Consider the following 12,052-nt stretch of genomic DNA (forward strand, 5'->3'; position numbering starts at 1 on the left):
CCGGCCAGCCCCCGCCCCGCCGACGCAGAGGAGCTGCGCATGCGCCGTGGTTTGACAGCGCCTGGGGGGGCGGGGACTCCCCTTGCACAGCTGGGGCAGAGCCTTTGCTTGTAGATCCAGCGGCCGCGGTTCAAACCCGGGCGGTTTTCTCCCTTCGCTGCCCTTCGCCGCGCACGTGGGCGGGAGCGCTCCCGGGCCCTGGCCCCGCCCATGCTGCGATCCCAGCATGCCGCGCGCAGATTTGCATCTAACACTGTGCAGCGGCGTGCACGTTTTCAGAGATTTGCGGGGAAAGAACGAGCCAGCGGGGGGAGCCAAGTCCGGGGTTGCTCTCAGAGGGACCGGCCGCGTCTTGCTACGGGAAGGTTGGATACTCGCCCTCACCAGGAGAGAACTCGCTTCGCCTGTGGAGGCTGGGCCGCGCTGTGCGCGGGTTAAAAAGGGCTTCTGTCATGAGTGACACGTGGGGTGGGCTGGCTTCGGCTTGTCCTGCCCCGTGCGGAATCGACATCAAGAGATTTCGGAAGCACAATTTTTGTTCCTGGGGCTGTTGGTAATCGCTTGTTCCGGCGCCCCCATTTACCTGGTGCAAGAGCAGATCGCGTGTGGGCTCGGGCTCGGGCTCGACCTCCCTGCTGCGGGTCCGGGCAAGGCAGGTGGGAAGCCACATGGGTCTGCACCTTGTAGACTAGCTCGCGTTTCTGTATCAGAGATCATAGCTATGTCATATATAGGCTGGGGGGGGGATTTGGTAGCTGGGTAGGTCTGAGACAAAAGGAAATGCAAAACGCTAGAACTCTTGGTTCAGAAATGCTACCTTTTATTAGACCAACTAGGAAATTGCAAAAAAAAATAAATCTCTTTAAAATGTCCCCACTGCCTCATGAAGGTCCTTTGACCCTGAAAGCTTGAAAAAAATCAAGAAAACCACTCTCTCTCCAATCTCTGAGTCCTGATCCTCAAAGGAAACTTATAAAACACTTTCCAGAGAGGAGCCTATGAGCTCCATTTCATCAACCTCCCGGATACTAAAAATCATGGACTAAATATAGACATTGGATTTATGACACATTATAACCTGCCTGACAGCTGACTCCCTGGGTATCTCCCCACTATTCATCCCCCTTCTCTCTCTCCCCACTCCCCCCAGCCTGTGTCTCACCCATTGACTCCTCAACCTACATTTTCACCGACTACCTGTCTTGTATGCAGAGCAGCCCAGCCCCTGGCTTCTTCACTTTTCATTCCATCCAGGTAGAGCGCACACCGACTGCTGGAACTTCCTCAGCCTGACGAAGGGTTTTTGAACCCGAAAGCTTGCTTAATAATTGTTTTCCAGCTATTTAAGTTGGTCTAATAAAAGATATCCGATTCACCCAAAGAACCTTGTCTGTCAGTGAAACTTGGAAGATGCTGAATTTTAGCCAATTTTGGATTTTAAATTTCATTACAGAACAAGAAATAGTTTTAAACCTCCCTGTTTGCCATCGGACACCTCCAGGGAAGGAATCCTACTGATCTACACAACAAAGAGCAACTCTGAACGGCTCAGAGACACTCAGAGATACTCTCATGGACCCAGAGGGGTAGCTTTTTCATCTCCAGCTCCCTCTGTGAAAAAATGAAGTTTATTTCCTACCTATGGGGACTTTTTACCATCTTTAATTTTCCCAAAGCCTGATGAAGGGCCTTTGAGCCCAAAAGCTTGCAATGAAAGATATCAGATTCACACAAGGAACCTTGTCTGCCTATGTCCTTAGACCAACACGGCTACAACCTACACCCCTGCAGAAAAAGAGATTTTTTTCGCAATTTCCTGTTTGGTCTAATAAACGGTGTCATTTCTAAACCAAGAGTTCTAGATTTTTGCATTTCTTCATGTATAGGCCAGGTTCTTTGGCTAGATGTGATCTCTTTTATTAGACCAACAGTATAGTTGGAAAAAAAGTTCTTAGCAAGCTTTTGGGCACAACGACAAGCCTATGAACTTCACTTCATAAATCTACTGGATACAAAAAAATCATGGACTCAATATAGACATTGGATATATGACACATTACAACCTGCCTGACATCTGATTCACCAGGGACCTGCCAGACCTGACCTTTTACACATTTGCATTTCTCCCCCTTTCTCCCCTCCTTCTCTACCTTTTGTCTTCCTAATTTCCAGCTACTTACTTTTTCCACAGACTGCCTCTCTTCTACCTTGGAAAACTACTACAGTGGTCTCCCTTACTTACCTTTGGCTTTTCCCCCCCTTCATATTCCCCTCCCTTCCCTTCTCTACCCACTGTTTTCCTAATTTCCACCTATTTACATCCTCACTGACATCCTGTCACACTTCCAGCTCCTTTCATTCCTTGGAGATCTCAAACAGCAGACTCCCAATGCCTGGCGAAGGCTGACTGCACCCAAAAGCTTACTAAGAACTTTTTTCCAGCTACTCAGTTGGTCTAATAAAAGATATCACATCTGCTCAAAGAACTTGCCTGCCTATGTCCTTAGACCAACATGGCTATAACCAACAACCCAGTATACATTTTATCTACATTATATATATATATACACATATATATATTTAGATATAGAAATCATAGAGGAGTCAGGCTGGCAAGGATTTCCAGAGGTTATCTAGCCCAGCCCCTGCCTGAGCCAGGATCATCTCTATCCAAACCATCCTGTACACTCCATAATCCAACCCCTTAGGAAAGGTACCATCAACCTGGATGTAACACGAGCTTTCATGGGCTGAAGATCACCTCATCAGAGGCTATAACTATACATCTACTTGGGTTAATCTATAAAGTGCCTTTTATCCTGCCTTCTGTTTGACTTTAGACTAACTGCTAACTGTGTCTCTCAATGGAGTTTTGGGGGTGTATGTGTGTATAACACAAAACTACTTTGGTTAATCTATAAAATCTATAAAATATATAATCTATAAAATATATAATCTAATGCTCATGAACATACCTAACCATGCCTCTACCTTACAGACTAATTAATTCAGAAAGGCATAAGTTTTGGCCTACTTCCACAGCTTTTATGTATGTTCTATATACATTGGGCAAGGATTGGGGTTGGGGGGAGGGCTTTTATAGGACCAGCAGCCTAGCTGGCATAAAGGCAGACAAGTTTTCCAATGCAAGACCTGAGACCTGAAGAAGAATGCTTTTGCATTGGAAAGCTTGTCTAAACCTTTGCCCAACTACGCAATAAGTCCAATAAAATATATTACTTCCAAAAAATCCTTGACTCTCACATAATTCCTGAACCATCACAGCTACAGCATCACTCTAACACTACCATATACATTAGGGTTTGCTGAGATAAGGGAGATTTCCCACCCTAATAACTATATTTTCCCAAATCTTCAGAATTTAAGTGACATTATTCTGTTTCCTCTTCTGCTTGGTTGCAAATTCTCAGGGAGTGCATCTACATAAGATGCTTAATGCGCATTGGACTAATTCTACTGCACATTATTAGCATGGATGGCAAAATGTGCTAATGCACAGTAGATTTAGTCCAATGCGCATTGTCATGCAAAAAGCGTTCGTCTGCATTAATGCGCAGTAGTGCCGATTACGGCACATTAAGTTAGTACCTGTTATATTACAGGTACCAAACTATTACTGAATGTATAGACATGCCCAGTGATTCCTAGCCTTAGCAATCCTTCTTGCAATTTTTTTTTTAAACTGCTCTTTTCCTCTAAAAATTAATTACATTACAAGGAATATGCCTTGCTGCCAAAATATGAAAAGAATCATTCTCCCTGCTTTTTCTTACCCAGGAAATATATTTAACCCCTATTATTTCACCTGCTTTAAAACATCACTCCCAAGGCCCTGGTATGTACAGTTTTCTCTGTTTTTTGTGGTTTGAATTATTCTTTGCTCTTTGCAATAAGAGGACTCCTTCTTCCTGTTAGATTTGAACTGAGGCATTATTTGTACTTAAAAATTAAAATGCATACAAAGGGGTTAACCAATTTGTTAGCCAATGTCCTGCTTTCTGTGCATTGGGTTTTTTTCAACCTAGGGCTTTCTCCTAGCAGCATGCAGTTACTGTTGGTTTCCATGTTTTCAGTTAAGCTCCTCCTAGATCTTTCCTCCCACTTAAAACATTGCTATGAATGATCATTTGAATCCAAGAGGAAAAGGAAGACTGGTGAAGGGAAAGGGACAGTTATTGCTGCCTTCAAGAGCTGTGATCACTCTTAGTTTTATGGTTGGGGCTGGCTTGGTTATTATACTGAAGGGCTCTGTGTAATGTATGTACTACTAACAGCAGGCCAAATGTAGACTGTGTGCACGTGTGCTCATGTGCAAATGTGAACACATGCTTAGCCCAGTGGACTGAGTTTCATCACAGGTAGACGGAGAACTTGGATCTTGTAAAGACTTGTGTCTTTTAAGCACATCTTTTGCAAACATGAAACCTTTTCAGTGTTAAATTGTGCTACTTGCAAATAGGCAAGGACAAGTGTTAGTGGATGATGCTGAGGGACTCCACGAAGAGGGGAGAAGTGGCCCAGGAAACCTTTTCTCCTCTAACTGCTTATCCTGGAGAGTGATGGCAGAGGCGCATCCCAATATACTGATAGCTGTAGGTGGGACCCCTTGGGGGGGAAGTCATCTTTGTCAGGCCCACACCTCCTGAAACCCAGCATGTTTTGTACCCAAAAAGGAGAAGCTACTGCATGCCAGGCTGCTGACTTCCACCCTTTCAGCCTCCCAGTTGAGGTCCATGTGACCTAGAGGTCAGAGCAAAGGACTGTGAATTGGGCTTGTGGGTTCTTGGAAAACAGCATGCTGCAGAGGAATAGTGAGAAAGGAGACAGGAGTAGCTGAGTCCCTTGTGTTCTGAACAAACTTGCTATTCTGCGGCATACCCCAGTTTCCTCCCATGTAAGGTAGCTGCAAGGATTCATGGCTTTTTCCCAATAGTGGTGTGAGGACTTATAATGACTGGTCCAATAGTGCCTAGAACCTGTGACATGCAATGTAAATCCAACAGATTAGTCCCCTCTGAGCCCCATGCCTTGAGCATGGAAAGATCACTCATTTGTTAGTCAAACCATACAGCAAAGAAAGAGGCACTTCTCTTTCTGGAAACCTGTCCTGGGTGCAACACATTGCTGGGGATGAGAACTCTGCAAAAGGAAAATACATTGTCTGGCTCACCCATTGCAACCAGACCCTCCACTGGCACAAAGCAGCACACCAAAAAGCAAAGTTGATGTACAGCAGACAAGGGTCCAGCCCATTTGGCTTCAAGGCCCCTGGGCCAGGTGCTTAAGTAAATGTAGTTTTTATTTGGAACTGGCTGACTGCCCTTTGGGAAAATGCAGGTACTTTGATATACAAATCCCCAAGCAATCCTAGTGCATGAGAAGCCCTCCAGAATAACATCACTGATGGGCTGTCAGTTCAAAAGAGTGGCAGAGTTGTAATGCTGTTAACCTTTTCATGCTCTTAAGTGAAAAAACAGGCTATTGTACCCGCACAATATCTCCCATGAGACTCAAAAGGACCAATGCTATTCGGGAGATTTCATGTTGCATCCTACATAGGGAAGCTGCTGTACTAAGCCATGGCACTTGGAGCCCTTACCAAATCCCACCACAGGCAAGGATAATCTTTCCACTAATTCTAATGGGAGATGGATCAGAGACTTGCTGGCCGCATCTACACAAGGCACTGACTGCACAGTTCTCACTGCGCGGTCATTTAATACTTGCATACACAGTAGCATCCCCGAATGACTTTTTTAGCGACACTGACTGCACAGTAGCTCGTTACTACTGTGCAGTAGAGTTGCATCATGCTTCATGCCATGCGATGCTAGTGCTCAATACTAACAAGCTACTGCATAGTCCGCATCTTGTGTAGACGTGGCCAGCATCCATCCACAATAGCCTATTTCTTCAGAGTCAAGAGCATGAAGGGCTTAACACTGCAAGGACGATTGCTGGGAGGTTGGTCATGGGGTCACAAGAGGGATCTTAGGCCCCTGTAGTAGATTGTGATAAAGTGGCTCAGGCGACGTGTACACTAAAACCTTATCCTGCTCCGGAGCAGAATCCTCAAGCTGGACCAGATGCAGGACAGCCACGTCCGTGGTGCTTGGAATGGCTAATGAACACTACTGAGTGATCAGGCCACTTATTCCACCCCAAGGTACCATGCGCACAAGGTGTGTGTACACACACACACACACACACACGGACTTGACCTTTCCCTTGCCTTGCATGTGCCTGAAGTGTTCTTGCTGAGTGCCATGCTGGATGGGTCTGTGGTGAAACACAACTGAGCCCCATGCCCAGCTTTCTGAATCTGCTGGCTGAGTGTTAACACAACCCCATGGTGGGCTGAGAGTTGCCTCCAAAGGAACGGGTTTTGTTTCCTCTGCTCTGCATTGCTGCCAGCATACATGTGTGGCTGGGGCGGAGGTGGTCTGAATGAGTGGGAGCATTCATATGGAAAGACCATGCAGAGATCTGTATGGAGCGTGTGTGTATCACTGCAGGGGCATATGTGCATGGCTTTGATGATGAGCGCACTCAACACAGGTGTGATCCATTCCCCAGAAGCACATTGTGAGACAGCCCACGGTGGAGTCTGAGGTTTCCCTCCCCACTTACTGGACTGAGCAGCCAGCGAGGCTCCTGGGCCGCAGTTCATTCTGTGGGAACAGCCAGGGAGGATCGATGCTGACAATGAAATGGAGTTAATGCAGCCAACTTCCTGGGAGCAGACGCTGGAATTTGGGCCCAGACACTCTGCCAACCTCAGAAGCTGTTAATACCACTACTGGTTTCAATGAGTACGGCTGCCTCAGTGCAGCATTAGGAATGGGCTCATGCTCTGGCGTGTGAACGTGACTCCGTTGCTTTTAGCATAGGAAGTAGGCCACAGCTACTTCAACTGGAAGTGGTATAGCTGCATTCACGCAGAAGCAGGCTGCACCCCTGCAAGACAGATGCAGTAGAGTAGATCCTGCCTGGTGCTGCGGGAATGTTTGGGACAAAAATCTCTTTTTCAGGGTGTCTTTGGGGACATCGGGGCACAGCCCCCAAATTCAGGCTGGTTGGTTGCTTTTGCATGGCTTCTGCTCTTGCATGTTTGCCATTAGACAAACGGCTATTAAGCAAATTTCCCTTGTGGGACATATGCTGTCCCTTTTAAGTACCACAGGGATGAGGCCAGGCTGGTACATGGGTCAGAACTGAGTACCATGCTCGCTGCGGTTTTGTCCCTTCCCCCAGATCCAGGATGGAGTTTTGACTGCAGTATCTCAGCCTTGTGATAATGACAGGGAGACAGGCAGAGGTTAGAGGATTGATCACACAGAACAGCTGCAAGTCTGTAACTCACCTTCATATGCAATGCTCCAAGCTATCACCTTTGCAAGGCTTTTTCCTCCACCACTAGGAACGTTGCCCTATTGATCAATAATGAAGCTAAAGTGCCCCTTAGGAGTACACAAGGGCAATTCTCTTAATCCTAACTCCTCTAACACAGGATCACTGTTTGCCAGAGTACTTTTACTTCCTTAAAAACCAATGAGATTACTCAAGGCAAGACACGATATAAATATTTGCTGGATTGGGCCCTGGGATGGGGAGATCCACTGGAGAAAGAATAGAGTTTGTTGGGTTTTTGACATATTTTATGTGCCCCATATTCCCTGACATATTTCTGTGCTGTTTCCATTTGATATTTAAAGAAAAGCAGCCACTATTTCAGCTCCCCTGTACACACGTATGCATGCATGCACACACACACACACGCGCGCATGGGAAAGAGAAAGATTCAGCAACTGAAACTAACTAGAAACAAAAAGTGAAACCAATTTAACAAGTTCTACCATGAATTAGAGTTAAAAAATAAGTCCACACTGAACAGTCTCGGGTTTGTGAAGTTCCAGTTTCAGTAAGTGGGAGGGAGGCATTAGTGAGCTGGTGGGGCAGCAGGGGGCGCCCCTTCCCTCTGGGTAGTGCCCATGGCACAGCGCTGGTTATGAAGACAACACTAGTGCCAGCAGTGTATGCAAAGGAAATATGCATGTGTATGTGTACGTGTGTATATAGATATATATTTAATATGATTGTTTTTTCTCTTGACACCATCCTTTCAAGACCTACTTGGAAGGGGAAGATCATCTGAGGCATCTATTATGTTAGAGGCAGAAAACAACCCAAACAAAACAAAACGGTCACAGAGTTAGAGCGGCTTCGTGCAGTTCAGTGCCACCGTGTAGCTCTCACGGCTACTGAAATTCCCTTTGCTGGTGATGGGTTGGGCCAGGTCCTTTTGCTCCAAGGATCCTGCGTAGACCCGGTGCTGCTTTCCCAGTGCAGCCAGACCCCCTTTCCCAAGCTACCTGGCGTGTCCCACGCGAGTCCCCTCTCTGCAGCCTTACAGCGGCTCATGGTAGACGTGTGTGAGGGGGGAGTCTCTGAGCTGAAAGCAGTGACCCTCTGGGGAGGCATGGGGTGCAGTGGGGAGGTCTCCCCCCGGGCTGGGAGTCCGTCCAGGCTGGGGTTCTGTGTACACGACACTGGCCTTGTGGGGGTCTGCTGTCACATCCGTCAGCGTCTCACCGGGCCGCTGAGTGGGAGAGTCGTACTGGGAAGGGATACTTGAGGTCGCTGGCAAGGTGAGGGTCCCCACCCAGCCTTGGGTGTTGGGGACCACTTTGATGACACAGGCGTTCTTCCTGGCAGCAGGGCCCCCAGCCTCAGCCCCCTGCTCCATGAAGGGTGTGGCGTACTCAGGCTCCGGTGGCAGGGGCTCTGCGTACTCGTGGTACTTCCCCGGCACGTCGTAGTGGTTCATCACCAGTGGGAGCGTGTAGCCTTCATCAAGAGCGGGTTTGAAGGTGGACGGGGCTGTCTGGCTGCTGGGGCTGACCTGGACCACATCGGGCTCAGCATATTCTGCAAAGGAAGAGCAGCACAGGCTTGAAGAGGTGCAAGGCTCTGAGGTGGATGGCCCTATGCAGCTGGCAGAGACTGGCCAGACTGAGCTATGAAGGGCCTGCTAGCTGCCCTGGCTTTGCCCCTATCCAGATGCTTGCTGGTCCAGAGAAGAGGCAGCTCGTTGGCCCTACCAGGCATCCATCAAGCTGAGAGCTGGCTCAGCTGGTGCAGGCGAGGCCTCAACACTCAGCCACTGCATTCAGTCAGTCAGAGTCCCAGTCCCCTGCCCTCCTTCTGTCTGGCTGCCCACTTTGTAGGGACAGCGCTGCCATCAGCTGCACCAGCACCCAGATGTTGGCTGCTGGACTTGGGCCTGTTCCCTTCCCCCGCTCTGAGCTTGAGGCTTTTGTTTGCTCCTCGGGGAGGGAAGTCAATGGGCCAAGTGTTTCAGCCCGGCTGTGCTGGGTGGTAATTAATGGGCACTCTCACTCCTTCTTTAGCTATGCTGCACAACCGGCAGCCGCAGCCCTGAACAAAGTGCCGGACAAACCAGACCTGCCAGTGGGAATTAACCCTCTGTGCCTCTTGCCCAGAGACCAGATGAGTGATTATGGGGAGGAGATCAGCTGGGATTGGACAAAGGGCTGGAAAACCTACGGAGCAGGAGCGGGGGGACCACACACATCCGCACTAATGTACACACACAGGAGGAGCAGGCATGCACATACACAAGCCCAGAGATGCACTGTCCTGGCTTCTTGGTTCCCCTGCCAGACAAGGCCAGCGGGTGCAGAGGCAAGGGTCCCCGGCTCTCCATGCCTCAGGCAGAGCAGCCTCTGACACAGGAGGGAGGGAGGCCTGGTGGAGGGACCCTTGGTTCTGGTCTGCTGCTGGGGCCCTTGGTAGCTGGCACAAGTTAGGGCTGCTGTGAGCTGCACCGGGAAGCTGGCAGGATTGCCAGCTGCCACAGGATGGGGAAGGGAGAAAGCTGCTCTTGCCTGACCCCAGCATTTAGAGGGCTGCAGTGCAGGCCTGAACTAGGACAGAGAAAGGGGCTGGGTTCATAAACCCCCACCCCTGTCACCCAATATAGGGGTGCCTAGAAACTCACACACTCTAGCCCTGCCTCAGAGGGAAGTTTTGCCCCCTCAGCTGCCAGAGAAGCTCCCCTGGTGCAACTCCATTATCTGCAGCTGATCTCAATGCCCTCTGACCCCTGGTCAAGGTGCACTGGCACCTGCTAAGCCTCTCTGCAGGAGGAGAGAGCACCAATCCAGCTACTCTGAGTGCCAGCCCTGCCTTGCCAGTCTGGGCTTGAAGCATTCTTGGACTATCATGGCCCCCTCTCCAGGGCCAGAAGATTTCAGCCTCATTCCTGCCAACCCGTTAGTTCATCTCCTCTTTGGGTAGATAGCCCTGCCCGCCTTGTGCCCCTGCCCACAGCTGGCAGGTGCAGCTCTGCATTCTCCATAGACTCCTGTTCTCTCTGCTGGCAGGAGGAAAAAGAGTTGAAGATCATAGACCTAGTCCTTGCTGGTGCATGTGTGTGGATAGTAGACTGCGTGGCTTGCATATATGCAGGTTTAGCCTGGGTAGGAGACTGGGAGTTGGGACTTGTGCATTCTGTTCCTGCTTCTGGGAACCTGGGATCCATTTCCAGTACTGCCACTGACTCAGTATGTGACTTTGGAAAATCACATTGCCTCTCTGGGCCTCCGTCTTCCCACCTGTACAATAGGGCTAATGATGCAGACCCACATACAGGAAGATGCAAAAAAAGACCAGCTGTTGGCCCATAAGTATAAAGAGTTGCTGTGTCAAAGGTTAAGGGAAGGGGGTTCCCTTGGAAATCTCAGTGCATCTGGCTTGTCGTGTCTAGACTGATGCTGTCTGGAGGGGGAGCTCTGGTAGATGGGGTGGTGGCCTACTGAGGAAGCTCAGCTGCTTGAGCTCTATGAAGCCAGAGCAGGCCCTGACCTGCAGATGGGGTAAGGGGAGGGCAGGGAAGTAGTACCAGCCCTCTGATTAAACACCCAGCTTCTCAGTTACCTGGTGAAGGAGCCCTGGTGAGGTCCCCTGGGGTCCCAGCCATTGGGAATGAAGTCAGCTCCGAGCTGGATGGCTGCAGGCTCCCCAGGGAACACACTTGGCTGCACTCTGATTTTGGGTACCCTACGGAGAGAAGCACCTTAGGCATGAGCTGCATATGGGTCCAGAAGAAGGGTGGGCCAGTGCTCAGGGCATTAGCCTAGGACTTGGGAGGCTTGGGTTTACCTCCCTGCCCTGCCACCCGCTTCCTGTGTGCCCCTGACCAATTCACTTAGTCTCTCTCTGCCTCAGTTTCCCCTCTGTACTATGGGGATTATGGCACTGCATCACCTCACAGGGTTGTTACCAAAATAAGTGCATTAAAGACTGAGGTGTTCAGATCCTGGGGGGTCTGAACAGTTCCTGGGGGGTGGGTGGGGGACATTACAGGTATCTCATATGGAGAGAAAGCCCTACAACTGCAATGCTCATCAGGACCCTGGTGGCTCCATAAAAGGAGACTGCTTCTGAACACGAGCCCAATGTAGGGTCATGTACTCTAGCAGCAGAGAGAGTGAAATTACCCCTGCGCAGGAGACCAGCACAAGACCCAGGCCTCAACTGCACCCAGGGGATTCCCACTCCCATCGAGAAGCAGCCTGGCCGAGGACTTGAACTGGCTCTGCTTTTGCTGACACCCCTGCTCAGCAGCCTGCCAGCCGGCAATGATAACTCATTACTCTGGTAACATCATAATAACCCACGCCTGGTGCCCGACCCTCCCAGGTGCTTTGGGAAGTCCCAAGCAGGCTGTTTGCCACCTGACTAACCTCCCAGTGGGTTATTTCACGCTGGGACTAAGGCTGCACGTACCTGTCATCAGGCCGCAGTTCAGATCTGCTGTTGTCTTCCTGCCAGAAAAAGAGAAGGGAAACAAGGTAATTGGACAGCTGCTCTGTATCATCTCAGCATGGAGGGGCTGGACCGTCTGGGTGCCACAGGAAACCACCACATGTTCCCAGTCATTAATCACAGCTCAGAGCAGCCCATTCACCCTGAACCAGGCCCAGGTAGAAACTGGCTTTGAACGAAC

The 12,052-nt window shown here is 49.6% G+C and overlaps 1 protein-coding gene and 1 non-coding gene across 2 annotated transcripts in view; one reads left to right on the forward strand and one right to left on the reverse strand.

The window, feature by feature from the left end:
• The first annotated feature begins 436 nt into the window (after positions 1-436).
• Positions 437-577, forward strand: LOC112549974. The gene has a single exon (XR_003093634.1). It is a non-coding gene; the product is annotated as a U11 spliceosomal RNA (small nuclear RNA).
• Positions 578-8,093: 7,516 nt separating this feature from the next.
• LOC102374479 (discoidin, CUB and LCCL domain-containing protein 1-like) overlaps positions 8,094-12,052 on the reverse strand; it is a 55,625-nt gene continuing 51,666 nt past the window's right edge. The window contains exons 14-16 of the mRNA XM_025201956.1: positions 11,833-11,870; positions 10,981-11,103; positions 8,094-8,949 (exon numbers count right to left, since the gene is read on the reverse strand). Coding sequence (XP_025057741.1) covers positions 8,429-8,949; positions 10,981-11,103; positions 11,833-11,870 — 682 coding nt within the window. The 3' untranslated portion in view covers positions 8,094-8,428. The remainder of the gene's footprint in view (positions 8,950-10,980; positions 11,104-11,832; positions 11,871-12,052) is intronic.

The sequence above is a fragment of the Alligator sinensis genome, unplaced genomic scaffold (genome assembly GCF_000455745.1).
Source record: "Alligator sinensis unplaced genomic scaffold, ASM45574v1 scaffold883_1, whole genome shotgun sequence".
Classification (NCBI taxonomy): domain Eukaryota; kingdom Metazoa; phylum Chordata; order Crocodylia; family Alligatoridae; genus Alligator; species Alligator sinensis.